The sequence below is a fragment of the Limanda limanda genome, chromosome 3 (assembly GCF_963576545.1).
Source record: "Limanda limanda chromosome 3, fLimLim1.1, whole genome shotgun sequence".
NCBI lineage: Eukaryota > Metazoa > Chordata > Actinopteri > Pleuronectiformes > Pleuronectidae > Limanda > Limanda limanda.
In genome coordinates this window covers 8,670,956-8,693,196 of record NC_083638.1, presented here as the reverse complement: position 1 = coordinate 8,693,196, position 22,241 = coordinate 8,670,956, and the positions used below count along the sequence as shown (strand labels likewise).

Genomic DNA, 22,241 nt, shown 5'->3' with positions numbered 1-22,241 from the left:
TGATGGACCCGAGAAACATATGCTGGTTCACATTCGGCCTCATTCTATTGTCAAACTGCAGTCAATGACAGTTGTGTATTTCAACATTTATAGTTATTATGTGAGTTGTCAGAGAATCAATTCCATCAAACAAATGCGAAGCTAAGATCGGAATCAGGAGACTAAAAATACTTCTGTTTGAACAGCCAAGTCTATAAAACTAGATCTGTGTCTTTTTATACACTCTCTGGCAGAAGGTTCATTCATGTGTTATAAATATGAGAGACAAGAAAAAGTATAAGGGTTTTTGCTGAATCATAACTAGTTTGAACAATGACAGTCCTGCACCGGGTTAGGGTACTCAGGTATAAACAGGTATAAAATATATTTAAATAAATTAACGGATATGGGTAAAAATTCAGAAAATGCAGATGTGCAGTGGGTTATAACTTAAGTATGTTTTTGAGGTATGTCAGAAATCCAAGTGATTTTTGAAAACTAAATCAACTCAATTGCAGGCTGGCGAAGGATTTATTTTATTGTGAAAACCACCACGACACCACCTTTGACCCCTTTACTTCCCCTCAGATAAACACTGAATTCGCAAATCCATTAAAATTAGATTTCACAGAAAGACAGAAAAAGCCAGTGGGGAAGACGCTGTGACTCAGTGACTTTGCTGTTTGTGAAACGTGCTAAAATGGAGTCGTTTTTTGATAGTTACAGGATTGCAGGTTTGTAAAAATGGATCCGTGGAGGACGCTGGTGCCGCCCCTTCAGAAATCAAAAGTGTTTATAGCAGTTCCAAAATGACTCAATGGAAGGCAGGATGAAAACTCAGCCATCATTGAGGGGGTAAAGTATGAAAGAGGAGAGAGAGTTTAATCACCACCTCCAACAGATCCAAGGAATATTTAACAAAATAATTACTCATCCTGTGGTTATAGCAGAGAAACACCCTTTGAATATGTCTCTGCAGCATTAATCCAAATGCCAGAAATTAACAAACCTTGACAGTTTTTGCCATCTGCTGTAATTTCAAATCCAGCATTGCAGACACAGTGGAAGCTGCCCTCGGTGTTCACACAGCGGCCATTGTTGCAGATACGCCCGTTGGCCACACACTCATCCAGATCTGACATAGACGAACAGAAAGCACAGTAAACACATGCATCATCTTAGATTGTGTGTGAGCATGTGTGTGTGTGTGTGTGTGTGTGTCTGTGTGTGTGTGACCTCGGCACTCTGTCCTGGTGGAAGTGGTCTGGAATCCAACGGGACACTGACAGATGTAAGACCCGGGCGTGTTCAGACACTCTCCATGTGCACACGGGTTTCTCTGGCACTCATCGTCATCTGGAGCGAAAAAAACAAGATGCTCAAAAACCTTCCGCACTGTCACGAACCATGTTGAGAAAAAACCTGATTCTCGTTCTGTTTAAAAACTTACCGACACACTCTCCCCTTCCGTCCAAACTGAAGCCCATGTTGCACTCACAGCGATACCCGATGCCCGGCATGGGGATGCAGCGGCCGTTCAGGCAGAGGTTGCGGTAGGCCTGGCACATGTTGGTGATGTTCTGGGTCTGGATGATAGCTGGACCTGATGAAAAACATTAAACAATCAAATCACATGATGAAGAATCCAAAGCATCTGCCTTCATTGGATCGTTCAGCATCATGCTGACCATAGGACCACAGTTAGATACATTTACTGCAGCAAATGTACATGTAGTGGTTCAAGCGGAGTAGTACTAAAAATGGAAAAGATCTCAGTATAAAAGTTAAATACCATTAATAAGGCATTTTGATTTGTATTACCAGATCTATCCACACACTCAGTTTGCACTGTACTGAGATTTAGCAGAATCTGCTACTTTAAGATTAAAGGTTAAAGGTTGTTTGATTTTCTTATTTCCAAGAAGCTCTGCTAAATTCTACTTACTTTTTTTAATTTCATCATGGAAAATTTCAGGTATTGTTATTTAAACTCTGGACTTCAGTATTCAAAAGCATACGGATGCTTCCTTTTAGACATTTTTACTGCACATGTTGTTTAATGTCTCCACAGCCACACCCAAATGGAGCAGTACTGGGTCAGAGCGCAAAGTTTTCCATCATTAACATGCAGCTCATTAAACGGAGCATGTGGGTTGTTGTTGCTCAAAACTGAGATTTTGAACATAGCAAAACAAGTTGGGTGGGGGGTGCAGCGTTGCACATCCACTGACTCAGACATTAAATCATCTCCAGCACCAGTTGCATGTTATTGTGGAACAAAACAACTTTGTCTTTTCGAGAGTGTGAACACAAAGTGACACAAACACAGCTTGCAGTAGAAGTATACCTGGAGGAGGCTGGATTGGTAATTGTCCTGGATATTGTCCTGGATATTGTCCTGGATATTGTCCTGGATATTGTCCTGGAAATTGTCCTGGATATTGTCCTGGAATCTGACCCGGTACTTGTCCAGGGACGTGTCCTGGAACCTGGATGGGGATATGACCAGGGATCACTCCGGGTATCTGGCCAGGAACCTGCCCAGGAGTTTGACCAGGATATGGGTAGATGCCGGGTTGGTCGGGACTCCCGGGGACACGACCGGGTATCGGCACTCCACCGTTCCCATCAGGTAACTGGAAACACAGCTTCTGGTACTCCACTAAAATGAGAACATTGGAAAAACATCAGAGGGTTGAGCCTGGGTTGAAACATGGAGACACACATAGTTGAGGCCATGTGATGGTGAGAGATTCCACCTGTGGCACGAACGGGACACATCTCAGGGGCGGAGCCGTCCGACCAGCAGCGTCCACTGTCACAGCAGCACTGCATTCTGGTCATGAGCTGGGAGTTTTGATTGGCGCAGCGCCCGTTCAGCACACCCGAGTAGCAGTAGCCACCGCGAGCATCTGTGGGAAACAACACAGCGTGAGGTCACTATAACTCACAGCACCGTATGGAACACTGCATGTGTCGTCTGCTTATTGAGCAAACTGGCTGAAGTACAATCAAAAGGTCCTTGTTGCTTCAGATTTTCCGTCATTAGGAAACTGAAATCCATTTCCATGTCATCGCTTCCTATTTTTTGAGAAACCTTTTCCTATATCCTGCAGTTTCTGGCACAATGCACCAGCGTGTCTGATACTCAGGTTCTACCATAAACATAGATATGTCATGTTTTGTTGCACACCCAGCATTCACAAGGACAAGCCGACATGCTACACTCCTGCCTGCTCGGTGGAGTTTGACAACATGTCAGGAAAAGCTGGAGGTGGTTGGAGGAGGAACAGTTGGCCCCTCAAGGGTTGGAAGTTGATGCTAAGCCCGAGTGTTGCTGCATGGGAAAGAAACTAAAATGTTTGGCGAAACAGTTTTCTGGAACGAGACACTCAGACATTCCTTCCTCGCAAACATCCTCTCCTGAGGGGGCAATGATGTGAGCTTGTGTTTGCATGCATATGTGTGTGAATGTGTGTCTTTGCATGTGCGTGTACATCTAATGAAATATGCTGACCAAAATGTCTCCCTGGTCTGTTTGGGGTCAGACTGAACTGGACTTGCAAGCTTTGAGGGTTAGTGTGTGTTTGTATGTGTGTGTGTGTGTGTGTGTGTGTGTGTGTGTGTGTGTGTGTGTGTGTGTGTGTGTGTGTGTGTGTGTGTGTATGGGGCAAAAAGCAAGTCCTCATTGTGTAAATTATTACACTTTGAGGTGGGGACTTTGAGGTGTCTTAATGGTAGTTTAAGCTAAAGGTTTTGTGTGTGTGTGTGTGTGTGTGTGTGTGTGTGTGTGTGTGTGTGTGTGTGTGTGTGTGTGTGTGTGTGTGTAGGTGTGTACATAAGCTCTTATGAACCTTCTAGGATGTGTTCAATGACACACATGCACAAACTGTTCCCACAAACTGAAAATAGGAATCAGCCATGATCTTAAAATCAAAGTCACCTGAGCTCAGGAGGATTTTTCCTCTCTCGACACTCGTCATGTGCCCTCCTCAGTTTGAGGAGAATAAATCTCATTGTTGTGGAACTAGGAACAAGCAAGTGACTACTGACCTAAATTCTACCAGTTGGAATGTTGGACAGATTTGAGTTCTCTCTGCTTTAAGAGCGAGCCATGAAGAGAGAAGAACCAAAATGTGGTGGAAAGAGGAAAGAAAATGAGGCAGCACTTTCTATCATCTATTCTTTCATATTTTACCTGTCCCAAGAACAATGAACCAAAGCAAAAAGGAATTCAGTTGTTATTCCTTTTGGAGAGAAGTGACACAGAGGAGGAGGAGGAGGAGGAAGAGGAGGAGGAGGAGGAGGAGGAGGAGGAGGAGGAGGAGGAGGAGGTGGAGGAGGTGGAGGAGGACTCACCTATACACCTGGATCCGTCAAAGGAGGAGTGATACCCTTGGGGACACTTGCAGAAGAAGCTACCAGCCGTATTAGAGCATTCACCTATACCGCATAGACCTGGAATGTTCGAACACTCATCCAGATCTGAGGAGAGGAGAGGAGAGGAGAGGAGATGAGAGGAGAGGAGAGGAGAGGAGAGGAGAGGAGAGGAGAGGAGAGGAGAGGAGAGGAGAGGAGAGGAGAGGAGAGGAGAGGAGAGGAGAGGAGAGGAGAGGAGAGGAGAGGAGAGGAGAGGAGAGGAGAGGAGAGGAGAGGAGAGGAGAGGAGAGGAGAGGAGAGGAAGCACACGTTGGCCGTGACAATGGAAATAAAGCATTGTCACAGGGTATTAAAGCCAGGGGCCTGTGTGGCTGCTCTTCTCTTAGCACCGTTAACCACCTTGTGAACGTCCCCATGCAAAACAAATTTTAAAAAGTCTTTTGAGTCTTTTTACACAGAATAGAAGTTTTCCTGCAATTACGTCTGGGCATAAAATAGCACATATTTCACTGTGCATGCGAGAGCCACTAAAACCCTGCTCAGTGTTCTCACCACAGTTAAACTTGGTCTGGAAGTTGTCATAATCATGTCCTAATGAGACAATATTTTTTTTTTTGCAGGCTAAGTTCGAGTTTTTATTTCTGGAAAAACAAAAGTGCTGCAGAGAGAAGGATTTTATTAAAGCGTTTTCAGTCAGAAACATTCAAAAAACATTCAGTGGCCATAGTTATAAAGTCTGATATCTCTTCAAAGCTGCATGTTATCCTCCTGATTTATATTGTGCATGGATTTACCTTCGTGAGAAGCTGCTTTTACCTTATTTTAAATGCCTAACTCATGTAACAGTGGTGCAACTGGAGAACAGTTAAAAACACAACCAGCGAGGTCAAACCAGGCAATGTTATGGTTGTAGCAGCACAACAAGCAGCTGTGCAATTAATTACTCAAAGATGTGTTGTTTCTTCCTTAAAAGTTACTCAGTCTCGTGTTGACACATACACAGAGAAAAGAAACAAGTGAAAACAGCGTTTCTTCCAAACCTCACAATTAAGTGTTATAGAGAGAATTACAGGGAGAAAGCTGAGTGTTACTTCTGTTTTAATTTAACTTATTTCCAGGGAAGGGCAAAGTGACTTATGTGTGGTCTTTCCCTGCTAAGTAATAATCAAAATACCACGACTGAGGTGAAGTGAACCACAGCCAGACAGATGTGGCTTTCAACTCGACTTTCACATTGTCAATTAGGACATTTGAAAATACAGTTATGAGGTCTGCTCTGTCATTCAGGCCGACACTGAGCGTTGAGACTCTTCACAGTTACACAGCGAGCCGGATCCTCACCTTCACATTTCTGTGAGACCTCGTGGAACTTGTGCCCGGCGGGACATTTACATTCAAAGGATCCCACTGTGTTGATACAGTTTCCTCCCGCACAGATGCCAGGGATGGCCTGGCACTCGTCCACATCTGTACACACAGAGCACACAATCAATGGACAGACCCTGACACACACACACACACACATTAACACACTGATTCCTTTCATTTAGAGAAGAAGAGAAATGACACTGAGATGATAAAATACACTCAGACACACACATGAATATAAACAGACGAATCGTGCACATGTATTGGTTTATATTAACTCTGTTTGGGGGTCGGGGTGTCTCAGGAGGTGGAGCATGTACCCCCACTAACTAAAGGGTCAGTGGTTCATTCCCAGTCCCGCCCCCCTCCCATTCCACCTGCCGAAGTGTCCTTGGGCAAGATGCTGAACCCCACATTGCCCCTGATGGCTGTTCCAGTAGTGTGTGAGTGATAGAGAATGTGCTGCACATCGAAGCACTGTATGAATGGGTGTGTGACACAAAACTGATCTGTAAAGTCCTTTGAGTGGACATCAAGACGAGAGAAGCTCTAGATAAATACAGACCATTCGTTCTAACAGTTTTCTTGTGACTTTCCTGCGATCAACAGAACGATGAGGGAAAAGAGAAAGAGAGAGAATAATGTCTTTTGCAGGAGGAACAGAAACTAAAGGCGATGTCGACCAAGAAGAGAAGAGAGAGAGAGGAAAATACTGAAAGGTCTTTAGTCAAAGACCAGTTTGTAGTTGTTCAGCATGTATATGAATATTTACACCATGACTCCAGTAAAGCACTGGATCAACTCTGTAATCCATCTCTCCAGCAGCTTTTAGAGAAAAACCTCGCCTGTGACTTTGTGAGTTACATTAATGATTACGTTAAATGCACTTAATGAATTTGACAGATCAAAACTTAGGTCTCAGGCTGAAAACTGGCTGTTCCTTGGGGTCCTGGCTCAGGTCTGCGTCCCCTGCAGAGGTTCTGATGTTGTTGGGTCTGGAGCCGGCAGGCAGAGGGCCGCCCTTACCAGAAATGAGCTCTCCCACGTGGCACCGCCACTGACCCGTGTTACTGACTCTGACAGTCGCGCCGCAGTGGGGGTCCGTGGGCATTCCATACACATGTGGGAGGCACTGCCACCCACCCCAATTTAACCCAATTAGAACTAATCCTCTGGAGAGTGGATGGTGGGTAGAGATGAGGGGATGACAGAGCGGTGAACGCAGACAATGAGGGAGAAGGAGTTAAAACGGGCAGAGAGAATAGAAACTGCACTTTACTTAACAAGGGGAGGTGAGAATGACAGAGAGACAAAGAAAAGAGATGAAAACACAAAAAGAGCCAGACGCTGAGGGACAGACTTTACCTTGGCACGCCCCGGTGCGGTGGTTGGGTATGAACCCTCTCCTGCAGGGTTGAGGCTGGGCTGGACACATCTCACAGGGGTGACCCCACGCCCGCCCCACTGTGGCACAGCACAACGTCTTTGTGCACACGATGCCTGTGATCTGGCCTTGACACATCTGGTTATTCACAGAGGCAAAACACGGCCCGGTGCGATAGTCTGCGGAGAGAGAGCAGGGATTGTTTTGTGTGCAAACAGTATATTATTTCTTTATTGCCAGTACAAACGAAATGCAAATAAGTGAAGTTTGGTAGCCCCTTGATCACACGCAGAGAACAGAAACAGCAAACTCCTTCTTTTTCTTGAAGTTAAATATTTAGAAAGTTTAAGCCAACGCTCAAAAACCTAGAAACCAAACTGAAAAACTTTCCCTGACACACAAACAGAGACGTACGTTGATAATTAGGATCGTCAGCGTGACATTGGACAACACGCGTATGTTGTGTGTGATTAAAGTTCTGTAGAGACGACTGTAACACACTCCATAAAGAATGCATTGTCTGGTCCTGGCATTTTAATCTGTCTGGCTCTCAGGTGCATTGTAAGTGAATGTCTGTGTGCATGTGTGTGTGTGTGTGTGGGTTGTGTGTGTGACAGAGAAAAGCAGAGATAGGGAAGAGGTCTGGAAAACCTTTTAAAGTTGTGTGGGCGGCTGCAGGGAGTAATAGACACGAGCAAAAGTAAGCAAGGACAAGCAGACGATGAAAAACCAGTCTGGAGCACGTATATGAGCATCGGTTCTTCTGTTACCAGTGTTGTGTTTTGAGGTTAAATGACACATTTGCTAAATTAATTTTCGAGTAATGCACAAAAGTTGAGAATATCTCCAGAGCGACACTAGGTGTTTCCCACAGTCAGCAGTGTAGAATCAAAACTAAATACCTTAGTATAAATATGAGCTCAAGAGTGTGAAGAAACTCCCTCCATCAAGTTTCTAAATCTCTCCTCCCTTTTCAAACTGGTGTAACCCTTTTTCCCTTGATGCATCTATTATCTCACTTCATCCTCTCTTCAAACACCCAACCCTGCGGATTCAACCGAATCACTGCATCTTATCAGGTGGAGGTACTTGAAGATGGCGAAACAGAGATAGGGACAGGGGAGAGAAAGGCGAGAGGGGAAAACTCATCCCTCCCTGAAAGAATCTGGCTGAAGTCCAGTGGACAAAAATCATTTCCACATTTCACGGCAGATAACAGACAGCAAGAGGAAAAGAGGGCGACTAGTTCCAACAGCACAGTCGTTTAAAACAAATGAGACATTGTGCGTTTCCCGTGTGGACCGGGGCCGAGCCCAAACCCGTCACGTGCACCAGAGCCTCCACCGGCGCTCTGTCTCCAGCGCCGTGTGAAACAGAACTGGGTCATCTCTCTCACTCCCTCCTGCGCAGACTCCACTGGAGGCCGAATACTTCCACAGCTTCAACACCACGAGTTTTAAGAGGGAATTGTTGCCTGTACTTCTCAATCCACTGCAGTAATGTGAGAACCACCGAGATAAAACTGCAGGATAAACACACGCAAAATTGAAATCACATGACGCATTTAACACAAAGCAGTAAAACAACTTTAACGGAGCAGCAGCTGGAGCGGCTGCAGCATTTTAAGAAATATTTTGGGAAATACAATAAATTAAGACTATCTCCGGTAGCCAGAGCGATAAGCACACAGTAGCAGAGCAGAACCTGGCTCAGTCTAAAAGTCAGTCTGTCCTAAACAGCCCTGAACAAAAGGTCCTTTTCCCCACAAATTATACAAACAAGATATAACCAACCTTTACAGAGCCAGGCAGAATGTTACCTCCTGCTTCTTATCTAACTCCATATGCAAGAAAGTTAAAGATGACTTTTCTCAAACCAAATATACTTTTGAAAGTATAATTTTTTACACTCCCAAAAAATAACCACTTTCCTTGTGATACTAAAGAACAGCAACTTTATTCTGGAAATTTTGAAATATTTATATTTTCTGCAGGACTTCTACTTTTACATCAGTAGGGCACCAGAAAAAATTTCTGCCACTCCTTTCAACAATGCTCAACTTTACCCGAACCAGTTGCCATTATTCTGTATCTATTTTTAAAGCTGCACTTTTCTGTCTTACCTATAGCTAAAAGAGATAAAAATAAAAATAAAGAAATACAGCTAATAAAGGAAAAATCAATTGCAGGCGTCGCTATGGAAACTTTTAACACAGCGCCCATATAATCTACAGACTGTGTAAAGACCTCAAGTTTCTCTTTTCACCAGATTAAGCTTGATGCATTATTGCTGTCAGGCTGCCACAGGTAATCCACCTGACATAATACCTGCTCATTACAGCTCTTAGTGGAGGAGAGCAAGCACGGGAAAAAAAACACACAAAGATCTGAGCACGAAATAACGCAAATACAAGCGCAGCACTTAAACAGTCAGCTGAGGTAAACAGGGAGAGGCGGACAGCTGTGGGGGGAAAGTGGTGTCATTTCATCCGTCATCGCCCCGGCTCTCTGTGAACTGCGTACAGCTGTGGGGATCCACCCATGTCCTGTACATCTGGGAGCAATCGCACACGTTCTCACACACGCACGCAAACGCACACTCACGCACGCACGCACACACACACACACCATCTCCACCAACGTCCCAACCCTCATCAACAGTCTAGCCAGAGATGATCACAAAACAGACAAAAACTTCTAACCTAAAAACGTTACCCCTCGTTTTTGGGTTACTGCTCCACTTTTGCAAACCCACTCATCGTATTATCGTAGATGCAGCGGTAAGAGAAAATGCATCTTAGCATGGGAACGCGTTGTTGGTTTTTACTCTCATATGCAAGTGATTAGAAATGTTGGCTTCCTCGGCGCCCGGTGAGTTTTTGTGCACAACAACAGCCTCGGTGTGAACGGGGGGGAAGCCCATCGGGAAGTGGGTCAGAAGAGTTTCCTGGATTACCTCCAAAAATGTTTGTACACACACAAACACACAGAGAAAAATCCGTCCACCTTTTTCCATCTCCGCCCTTGGTCGGGCTCCGTCTTGCATACGGCGCTCACAGCATCCTTCCATACCTTCACAAATGGATTATCTGCACTCATGCATCCGTGCATGTTTGTGTGTCAAGGGCTCTTATATCTGGGTGGAGCTTTCCCTGCTGGCCTGTCAACAGAATTTTCCATTCTCCCAAGACTAAAAAGTTAAGTGCACAATCGAACACAAACACACGGGCTTGGTTATCGTTCTACCGAGGTTTGCAGTGGGCTAGAACAGAGCCTGATAGGGGAAAGTCAGTGAGGCATTAAAAAAACTAAAGAAAAAAAAAAAAATTTTAAGTCCCCAGATGCAACTGCAGAACCTTGGGGTGCTTTTTCTTTTTAAACCTGGCCAAACATTACTGTCGCTACAATATGAAAGCCTTGAGTGTTGCACCTGTAAGCCAGGCGCCATGTTTTCTTAGTTCGGAAATTAATATTCCTTTTACAGCAATTGACATCTTTTGCACTTCTGTCCGTCCTGGGAGAGGGATCCCTCACATGTGTCTCTCTCTGAGGTTTCTACATATTTTTACCCTGTTAAAAGGGTTTTAAGTAGTTTTTCCTGACTCTTGCTGAGGGTTAAGGACAGAGGATGTCACACCATGTTAAAGCCCTATGAGACGAATTGTGATTTGTGAATATGGGCTATACAGATCAAATTTGATTGATTGATTGATTAAGGGACAGGGAGCCCCTCAGCTGACCGACCAACCTCCCTGTTGTGCAACTGGCCGCTGACTTCTTGACTGTGGAGCTCACGTTTCTCCATGTTTCAGTCCCTCACCACCGTCCGAGTGAACCCAGTGGCGTCACACTGGAAGCTCGTCTTTACGGCTAAACGACTCTGCAGCAGGAGCGTTCGGCATCTCACCGATCCCACATTCCAGCTCAAATCACATTTGTAACCAACAAAGAACACGTTGATATCTGGGCTGCATTTTCACGGCAGTCAGCTGCGCCTGCTGGTGGGACCACCGGTCAGCAGATCATCAGTCACTTTGGCAGCCAACAGGTCAAAGTCACACAACTCTGCAGAAGTGATGTGTTCGTGTTGAGCTGTGATTGTGCCAAGATATTTCCCCCGTCAAAGAAAAGCTCCCGGTCCCAAGTGCAGCTACTTCTCCCCGGATCACATCACGTGTGTGAGGAGAGAAAAAAACTTGTGGTCTTGCTAATGTGATAAGATCAAGTCATGATGGGGCACAGTTCTGTAAACTGTGTTAAAAGCAGTGTGTGGTTGTGCGTGTGTGCACATGAATGTTTGTGCACATGTAGTGGATGCATGTGGTTGTGTTTGTATGGGAGCACAATGGCTTTCCCCTGGGAGGTGATGGATCCCAGCCGAGGAAATGCCACTGAGTAAGTAACTGAACCCAAAATGCCACTGTATCCATTGATCTACTTTCTGTGCCTCTATAGGCCTCTAACTGATAGATTTATAGGGCATCAAAAAACTGATTATTCTCATTATTGATCAGTCTGTTGAGGATTGTTAAGTCAAGGAAATGCAATAATAACAAATCAACAAAATAAGCCAAAATCATAAATAGTGCCCGTCACAAGTTGTTTTATCCAAACAATTAGATAAAACCCAAAGATTTATAAATAAATGATAAAGACAGACAAAGCATAATATCCTCACATTTCAGCACCTAGAACCAGAAAATATGAACTTATTTATTATTTGGCCAAAAGATGCCAATATGAGCTTTTCACAGACATATTGATATCTGCATTTTATATTTTCGATAGTTTTACCTGCATAAACACACCACAGCAAATTCCTTGTATGTGTAAACCTGCTTGGCAATAAAACCTGATTCTGACCCAAACACAAATGGATACCTCACCTATATTCAGCACATTATATAGTACTATATAGTAGGTGTCGAAACAGCTCATCCACAGAAAGACACTTGAGTGAGTGGCCAGTTTGCATTGCCTGTCACTTTACACAGCGAATCAGCGTTTTAAAACCATGTCAGTTGTTTGTCAGGGATCATCACAGAAGACGATTGTTTGTGAGGTTCCTTGTGTTCCCTGGAAAGTAGGAACATCTAGAGGATGGAGGATAGTGTGTGCTGAGCAAAAAAATGCTTTGAATATGAATTCCTCAACAGTCTCACAAACCCTTTAGCCAAGCTTCCACAGGAAAGACTGGAAACCGAAGTCACAACATGTCCAGGACTGCTTCAGAAGATAAGGCTGCTGTTAACCCACCAGGCAACCACATAGCATCCTATTAGTTGCACTGTTGAAAACACAAGAGTAAAACCAAACAAATCCTCAGCCAGACCTCGGTGTCAAGCCTCGGAATCACGGCCCTGCAAAACGGACGCAACTAATTAGGAGCTCTGCTGTCAATTCCAAATATTAGCTTTAAAGGTCGCCCCCTTTGACCTCTGTGGTCGTCACTGCCACAGCACATACACAAAGCACAGGCCTGTATACATGCACACTTGACTCACAAACACTTGGTTTGCGTGTGCTTGTATATTTTGGAGGCTTTGCTCACATGTGCCAGAGAGCAACCACAGGAGGTTGGGAGGTCTTCGCCTGACAAACAGAGCATATTTAGAAAGACATTACATTCCCCAGAGCGTAGTTTGAGAGCAGATGTGGAAAATAATGGTCACTCCTGAATCTCCGGCTTCACTTGCATGTGTTCCACAACAAACCACATTCCTGGAGCCGGTGGCATGACTAAGCAGGAATTGTCCTCGAGTCACCAAAGAAAACAACCGCCATTCAACTTCGAGTCACGTTTTCACACAAGCGGCACGTGTGGCTTTGAAAACCCACACTTCAGCGGTGGTGAGTCGTGAATGTAGAGCACAGAGAGAGAGAGAGAGAGAGAGAGAGAGAGAGAGAGAGAGAGAGAGAGAGAGAGAGAGAGAGAGAGAGAGAGAGAGAGAGAGAGAGAGAGAGAGAGAGAGAGAGAGAGAGAGAGAGAGTGTGTGATGTAAGATGAGTGAGAGAAAGTGCTGAGTCCGGCAGTGGGGGTGCACTCGTTACCTCTTTCGCACTGAGCCCCGGTGAAGCCATAGGTGCAGACACATCTGTTGGGAGCCACACACCTTCCTCCATTAAGGCAGCCATTCTCACAAACCGCTGGACGTGAAGAGAAAAACAAAGAACGATATGAGCACACTTTTGTGACTTGGTACATTTTTACTGTAAAAACTGGTTCTTAAGTTTATAGTTTTGACCATAATTGATGTTGGTTGTGAAAACATTACTGCCAATACGTTAAATAGAGAGATCCTGGAAGGCAGAGAGGCAAGAAACAAACCAATTCAACAGGAGGAACGATCAAATGCAAACATGATGAGGTGAGTGTACGAGGTGGAATCAAGAAGTTGGTCTGATACTAATAAACATATTAAGCTAGTGTGTTATGTAGGTTTTCTATGGATGTAAAACGTCTGCAAAGTTATTAAGTCCAACATGTGACCCAACTTGTCTGGCACGCCCCTTTACAAAGCCAGGTAAAGGGAGAGCACCTTAATGTGCCGGAAGCGGTTGACCAATCACAACAGAGTGGTCCCGCTGGCCAATCAGAGCAGACTTCGCTTAATTGGGTCTCATCCTCGTAAGTTAGTTAAAGTTAATATTATTATCAAGAAGACTTTTGAGCAAAAACTACAACCCCACGAAAAATCCATGACGGAGGGTCTGTGGGTTTGTGCTACATGCTAACGCTAGCATGGGATCACACATACAAGTGATGATGTTTAATGCTAATGTTTGTGTTAATGTCGTCCATTTTACTTCAGTGTGTGCAAACATTTGCTAATAAGCATTCTTAAAGAGAATATGCTAGGAAGTAGATGTTTCACAGCATATTTACATAATAATAAATAAATAAATCTAAAACGATAAACTTCAAGATGATGCTTACGTTGACCGCAGTGGTTTCCCACGTAGCCTTTCTGACACTGGCAGTTATCCTCAGCACACGTTCCCCCGTTCATACAACGAATATTACAGTTCTGGACTGTGGGCAAAACAACACAAAAACAGACACACACAGCAATAAAGTGTTAATAATTCAGTGTACACAACACACATAACAATCAGATTTGGTTTCCTACATAGACAAATTGTCTTTTTTTAAAGTTAAGATAAGCTAAGATAAAAAATGTCATGTAAATTCATGGATTGCAAACAGATGAGCACATTGTGCTGAAGGGCTACGAGCTTCAAGAGAACAACATGGAGGAGATGTTGACTGTGGATGTCTTCCAAAGCACACGCACACGCACACACACACACACACACACACACACACACACACACACACACACACACACACACACACACACAACCCTCAGGATTGAAAGCTATCTGCCAGATCATCATTGCAACATATATTAATCGTTGCAATCTTGAGGAAGTTTTCAGAAACGATTTCAGAAGATTCTTTGGCATCTCATATTTTTGTACCAGGCTGGTTACCGATTATTACTCTATGAGAAAATTAAAAAAAACATTCAAATGGCTCCGAAAACATCTGAACCAAATACAATACAATACATTTCAATCCTATAGAAGAGATAACGTGACACGGCTGCATATTTCCTTCCCTCTGTCATCTGTCACCGTCTGCCATTACTGTTACTGCAAGATGAAGTGTATGTCTGGAGATTACAGCTCCTTCATTTAAACTGCGGTTGTAAGCCTCCGCCAGCCACTGCAGTTTCCGTGTACATATTTCGACATGCTTGTTTTTCCAGATTCATATACTGTCACTGTGACCTTTTGACCTTTGCCCACTGTGATGTAATCACTTCATCTTTGGGTCTAAGAGAATGGTTTTACCAAATTTGACAACATTCCCTCGAGCTGATCTTAAGACATCATGTTCAAGAAAAACAGACATTCTTTGTGACCCCACCGTGACCTTGACCTTGACCTGATACACAGGAAATGGACGGACATGGTGAAAATATAACTTCTCTGGCCACTGGCTGTCTTTGGTGCGGAGGCATAAAAATGCACAGGCATGGGTGGGGTGAAGAAATCGGAGTTTGCACATAAATCACGCCATAAACTTGTTTATCTATCGGCTATCTTCCCCGGTCTATGTATACACCCACTCTCCCATTAAGCTGAAGAATTGAAGATTCAAAGGAGCTCCCCTGTGGGAATGAGGAGATGCTGAACGACCTGACTTGGATCCACAGGCTGCTGAGATCTGGCCGGTGGGACAGGTGCACATGTTGGGTCTGGAGCAGAAACCATCTCCACATGAACTCCGGCAGATCGCTGCAAAGAGAAACAAGACACTCGATCAAACAACATAAAAACGTCCTCCATCAGATGCAAGATAGAATAATACTCTGCTTCTCGCCTCACGGCCCCAGGATCTGTCTTACATGTACGTGAGAAGAAAAACTCATGTTATGTATCTGCTGCTTTGGAGCCTGTCCCCTGCAGTGTTTGAATTTCATGTTAGAATCACATCTTGTGGAATTTAGGTCATGATATGGACCTCATACTGACTTCTCATCTCAATTTCAAGACTCAAAAAGGTCGCTGTCCAAACATGGCCAAATCTTCCTTCTAACCGTCGTCATGGTTGAAGTTACACACGCCCACTTGGCAATGAGGGCGAGCTATTTTCTTCTTTGACTTCTCTTGCCATAAATGCACATCAGTTGATGTTTTAGTCGGCGTCTTAGTCGCTCCGTTTTTTCTCTTTCCCACAGAATGTAGTTGGCATGGCCCCCTGTCCCCAGCTCCAATCAGGTAGAGTCCAGCCGCTGACCCCGGCGCTCGAACCCCACTGCTCAACAATGTCATTAGAGCTGCGAGCGGCATCCGGCCAGCCGAGCAGCCAGACTGCAGTCACACAATTCTACAGCCTCTCAGACCTTCCTGTCGGCTGAGGGAAAGAGAAAGAGCGAGGGGGCGATGGGGGGGCGCCGACCGAATACCAGAGTAAATGGACCAAAATTCCCCACTTGTTATTGGCTCATCACCACACATTAGCAGCACTAACCCACTGTATATGTAAAATGACTGGGTGATCAAACACCTTTTGCATTAGATGAGTCTCGTTATCAGGCAACAAAATCATTTTGGCAACCAGAAGACGTTAAATAAATCAAGAAAAGTAATGTTTTAGCCAAGTTGAGCATCTCCGCCAAGGAAGTTATATTTTCATCTATGTATGTTTGTTTGTCTGTCAGATATTTAGCAGAATTCCAAACGAAAACTAAAACTTGATGGATTACCAGGAACCTTGGCAGAAGGATGTGATAAGGATCTGGAAAGAACCATTACAATTTAGTTTGGATCTGGATCAGGGGGCGGATCCAGGACTTTGTTTCCGCTTTCTTTAAAAAGGTGAGATAATCAACATTTTCATTGACCTCTCCTTAAATGAACAAAAATGGCCACAGTAGTTTTTTCTTTCACTCAACTACACATCTACATCTACTAGTTACCTCCACCAAGGAAGTTATATTTTCATCACGTTTGTTTGTTTATCTGTCAGATAATTAGCATAATTCAAAATTAAAAGTACTTTATGGTTAACAGGACCCTTTGCAGAAGGATGTGATAAGAATCTGGAAAGAACCATTACAATTTAGTGTGCATTTTCATGGACTTCTCCTAAAATAAACCAGGAAGTTTGTGAAAATTAGTCAGTTATTCAAATAGCTGCAGTTCTTTTTTTGAGTTATCTACAAATCATTTCAGCTCTAATCTCAGATTTCACATTACTATAACAGTGGCTTTAAAAGGTCTATCCGCCCTGAATTTACAAGCTTTTGCAGACGGACCAGTGGTGGAAAAACTGTGAGATGATACTCACGAACAATACACTGGTTTCCTCCCGTCAAAGTCTTCCAGCCTGGGCAGCAGTAGGCGTTGTTCCTCGAGCCACACACATTGGGTCTGTGGAAGAGAAGCAGCATCAGAAGGTCAAATATTACATTTCAACCCAGATCCGATCCCTCTCAAGTCAAGTCCAGTTTTTAACTTCTCTACGGAATCATCCATCCAGAAGTGGCAGAAAAAAGTGGACACATTGCTCAAAGTAGCTTAGATTCACCCTGTGACCCACTGTGGAGATCCAGACCCCCAGGATGGAGACCACCTATCTATTTTTGGTTATCAATGGATACTGCCTGGTGCTCAAACCTCCGCCAAGGCCCAACAGTCAAGCTGTACCAAATTTCACACACTCAAAGATATCAGTTCCCCCAATGTGACTCATTCTTTTCATCAAGCTCCATGAATTATTCCCTGGGAAGATGCTGAAAAGTGTCTTGTCACCTTTGGTTCTATATATGTCAATCTCTAAACACCTGCTGGGTGAGTCCTGACCCAGACGTCAGAGCACATGATGTATAGTGTAACTCCAGATCGATCCAAGAGGTGAATAATGAAGCCTTCTTGGATACGTGAAACACTTTTATAGCCGTAAGTCAGGGTGACACAGTGTGCAGCCTGTATGCACTTCCTGCCTCTGAACCCAGATGTTCTGATAAATTAACTCGGAGCATGTCAAATAAAAAAGTCCTGCGGAGAATCCACGTCGAGCTGTCGACTGTGTGACCTTCATCAGCTGTTTGCTGTCATCACTGGACACACAGACATTCTTTCTGTTATTTTACTTTATTCCTTGCTTTCCTCCAGTCTGTATCTCTCTCTCTCTCTCTCCCCTCACCCCTGTCTCACTCCTCCACTCCACTCCCCTCTCTCCCTCTCTCTCTCTTCTTCACATATGCACATGCACAGACACAACCTCTCCAGCAGTGACCCACTGTGTACAGCTGCAGATGTGATTTATCCACAACTGGGGTGTGGTGTTTTTTGGCCAGAAAGAGGATTAGGCTGTTAGTCTGTCTCTCTCTCGCTCGCTCTCTCGCTCTCTCTCTCTCTCACTCTCTCTCTGTCTCTCTCTCTCTGTCTCTCTGTCACAGCCAAACACACACACACACACACACACACACACACACACACACACACACACACACACACACAGGCACAGGCACAGGCACAGGCACAGGCACACACGACCAATGGCCTCCTTTGTTTGGATGTAATTTATTATTGCAGTCAGCAGGAATGTGATATTCTTGCCAGTATTTAATTACTAAACTTTGCTCCAAACTTCCCATCACAGACAATGTCATTCATGGTTCCTCAGTCTGCCTTATTAAACACACACACACACACACACACACACACACACACACACACACACACACACACACACACACACACACGCATGCTATGCTATGTGACCTCCAGTGATCACGCAGGAGCAGCAAGTTAAACGTGAGAACAGACACCTGCTCTGAGCCAAAAAATAAAAAAGAATGAATGAATATATAACTAAATAAATATATGACTTATGCACTAAGATGTTCATTTGATAGAGGTTAGGGTGGGAGAGGGGGGGACTACAGTGCAATAGTGGAGGGAAAAGAAAAGAGCTTCAAATTAAAATAGCAGGGAAAGAAAAATATATAACAAAAAGAAGAATCTGTTCCCAAATGGGAGTAACGGGGATCATCCCGGTGACTTTACCCTCTGAGGACGTCCGAGCCGCCCCTCCTCTTGGCCCGGCTCTGGCTCTGCTTGGTGACCAGCTCGCTGTCCCCGGTGTCCCCGGTGTCCCCGGTGTCCCCGGTGTCCACCGTCAGCAGCTCGGCCGCGTCCCGCAGCTCTGCGCACAGAGACAGCAGGAGTACCAGGGCCACGGCCAGCGCGCCTCCACACCTAGTGTCCATAACCAGTCTGAAGTGCAAACTGGGAAAAACTCCACTGCTCGATCCCAGTCAACTCGACTCGCTCCCCAGCCCCGTGGACCTCTGCACTGGAGTCAAAGCTGCAGGAGGGAATAAAAGAATATGAAAACTTATTTAGGAGAAGACGCATGAATAGAAAAGGAAGTTTGCCATTAAAGGAATCACTGAGCTCAGAGCTGCAGAAAAAAATATTTGCAATAACGTGCAAAAGTTGTTGTTCTTTACCTCGTCTCCGGTGCAGGAGATCCGCCTCAGACCCGACAGAGCCTCACGTTCACTGGCAGGTAAAAAGCTGGAGAAACGTTTAGCAAAAAAAAAAGTGCGGAGGAGAAAAGAAAAACTCACTGAAGAATAAAAAAAAACCTTCGACTCAGATCTGAGCTGCTATAAATAAATGCGCATGGTCGCTGAGTGGAGCCTGTGCTGGTTCTTCTGCACAGATCAGGTCAGAGGAGCTGACGCATTCCAGAGGATGAGGACAGCAACACTCTCTCTCTCTCTCTCTCTCTCTCTCTGTAGCTCTGCCTCACACAAGAGCTCTTTCCTCATCCCTGCTCTGCGCTCAACTTTCCCCAAAACTTTTTTTTTTCTTCTCCCCCCCTCTTTCCTCCTCTGTTCTCGCGATACAAAAGCTAGGGGCGCAACAAAAGAGAGAAAGGCAAAGTCAAATTGCACAAGTCAAACTCTGGACATTCAGCTTGGACTTTTAACTCTTAAAATGCATAAAGTAGAACCCAGAAGAGCTTGGAGGAAGAAGACAGGAGTTAACTTAATCTAAAAACCTCTGAGAAATACTGATCATAATTCATATACAGAATCAGAATCAGAATCAGAAGTATTTTATTGCCAAGTACGTTTACACATACAAGGAATTTGCTCTGGTTATTGGTGCAAACAATGAACATAGAAACATAAAAATGCAATAAATACAACATACATAGGAGAGCAATAAAAAATAGGAAACCAGTATATATTTACTCACTGTTTACCTCTTATTTACTCACTTTTTACCAATATTTATACAAAGTAACATTTATTTTGACATAAACATTTCTGAATAAAAATATATAAAAGATATAAAAAGTGAAGTAAAAAGTGAAATGCTAAATGCAAAACAGTGAACAGTGTCAGATTGCAATATGCAATGTAATGCAGTATATATTAATATGATATGATATAATGTGTTAATTTAACACATCCTAGAGGTGTGGGGGTGGAATAAAAGTCCGAGTCAGGTGGGGGTCCCGGCTTTTGAAAATAAATGCACCTGTTCTCTCTTTACTATGAACTGTGGCATATACACAGTCACTTCACTGAAGTCCTCAGAGCTCTATTTTATCCATCTTACTGCGCGTCATCCCCTCTTCACTTTGTGTTGAATTATGTCTTATAAATATTTACACAGTGCAAGCTGCATGATTTCAGGAATTTCGTCCGGTGCAGTGATAGTTTTCACACACACTGATTCATGTCTGCAGCCCCACCCAGCAAACACAGAGTCCGCCCGGCTCCTCTCTCTCCAGTATGCCATCGCTCAGAAACCGAGAGAAACCCCCCGACACTGTATAACTCCACTGTGCTGGTTTCCATGATTTCTCCCTTCTTTTCCCCCCTCTTTGTCATTATGCACATTCTGCTCTCGCACATGTCCAAACACAGCCTCCGCCTGCATTTATTCTTACATTATGTGTTGGCTTCGCACGTTGGATTTCACAGGCTAGTTCTGATCGAGACAGTTTCATGAAATCCGATCACAGCAGCGATCTGCCAGCACCAGATTGAGACAAAACATTGAATTTGTTCATTTTTTTGTTGACCACAGCGTTGCACCCGATGCAACTCTCAGCCTCTTTCCTGCACATGCCTGAGCTGCTCCAACAGGCTTCTTCCCTTTATACAGTATTTCATCTCGTGTCCAGGATAGTATATATATCATTAGCTCCATAACTTTTTTTTACATTTTTTTCCATCTTCAGACACTCAGGTTGAGGCGCACATCTCCACGGGCCTCGCTGACATCGCCAGTTGGATGTCTGCCCACCACCTCAAACCTAGTCTCAACAATACTGCACTGCTTCTTTCCCCCTGGAAAGTCCTGCCCTCTGCAAGGCCTCTCCATCACTGCTGACAAGACCACGTTCCCTCCAGAGCCCGCTGCCAAGAGTCTGCGTCTGCCTCCAGACAACCGACTGTCAAGGCAGCACCCGGAGCGGAATCACACTGCAAATCCCACAGGTTCGCTCTCAGTAAACCTCCATTCGGTTCAACCTTTTTGAATCAGTGTCCTTACAAACCTTTATTTATCATGAATTATTTATATTTTGGTTGGACTCCTGCAGCCCAACCACTCCATTAAAAAATTACTTGATGCTTCCCCGTTTTCAGTTTCATAAGTTTCTCCCTTTTACTCGCCTTATAAATCCCACTTCTTGTCTGTCCGTGACCTTTTGTCTGACAGCTTAAATGCTCGTGCTCTCGTCCAACGGTTAAAACACATCTTCACCGTCACTTCGCCGAGTCCAAGCTCATCTTTCTGTTTGCTGCATCGTGAGGGAAATCTGAAATATTTTCCTTTTATATGTTTCTGACCTCAATTTTGCATTTGTATTTCTTGATGACACAGAACTTTGCTGCTAAGACCCAAAGGGTCATTTATAGAACACACACATTAGTTGAAACTAGGTTTGCAAAATTCCGGGAATATTCAAAGTTGGAAACTTTCCATGGGAATTAACGGGAATTAACAGGAATTAACGGGAATTAACGGGAATAAACGGGAATATACGGGAATTAACGGGAATAAACTGGAAATGTTGTGGGTAATTTATACTAACTGTATTTACCTTGTCATATACAGACATAAATATAAACATTTTGTTGTGTCATAGGCTGATTTGAGCCCTGAGGAAACTTTGGGCACTTGACTATATGCTTCTGCATCTTTGTGTCATTCTTAACATAGGTCTTTGCACAGTATTTGCAAATGTACACAGCCTTTCCTTCTACATTGGATGAGGTGAAATGTCTCCACACATGAGATAGTGTAGCATTGTTCTGTAGAATAAGATGAGAAAAAAGTTTGTAAAAAAACACTAATGCAATGCCAGGGATATAAATAGTTAGCCAAACTATTGCAATCGTCTGTAAAAATATTTTACAATTGATGGATAAATGAATGGAAATAGGCTAGATGAACAGATGAACAATCCTCAATCAGCATGCTTATATATTTTCCCCAGTAATATCATTTAAACTTACCTGACTCGTCCTGCACACTACAGCAGGCCTCAATAGCCCTGCTGTAGAGTGAAGGATGCTGGGAGTTAT

The 22,241-nt window shown here is 44.0% G+C and overlaps 1 protein-coding gene across 1 annotated transcript in view; it reads right to left on the bottom strand.

The window, feature by feature from the left end:
* fbn1 (fibrillin 1) overlaps positions 1–19,434 on the bottom strand; it is a 62,194-nt gene extending 42,760 nt beyond the window's left edge. Inside the window, exons 1-14 of the mRNA XM_061068846.1 lie at positions 19,140–19,434; positions 18,694–18,994; positions 16,970–17,052; positions 15,316–15,414; positions 14,048–14,143; positions 13,162–13,257; positions 7,093–7,290; positions 5,701–5,826; positions 4,339–4,464; positions 2,739–2,891; positions 2,327–2,641; positions 1,430–1,582; positions 1,216–1,335; positions 989–1,114 (exon numbers count right to left, since the gene is read on the bottom strand). Coding sequence (XP_060924829.1) covers positions 989–1,114; positions 1,216–1,335; positions 1,430–1,582; positions 2,327–2,641; positions 2,739–2,891; positions 4,339–4,464; positions 5,701–5,826; positions 7,093–7,290; positions 13,162–13,257; positions 14,048–14,143; positions 15,316–15,414; positions 16,970–17,052; positions 18,694–18,896 — 1,894 coding nt within the window. The 5' untranslated portion in view covers positions 18,897–18,994; positions 19,140–19,434. The remainder of the gene's footprint in view (positions 1–988; positions 1,115–1,215; positions 1,336–1,429; positions 1,583–2,326; positions 2,642–2,738; positions 2,892–4,338; positions 4,465–5,700; positions 5,827–7,092; positions 7,291–13,161; positions 13,258–14,047; positions 14,144–15,315; positions 15,415–16,969; positions 17,053–18,693; positions 18,995–19,139) is intronic.
* Between the last annotated feature and the right edge of the window lie 2,807 nt (positions 19,435–22,241).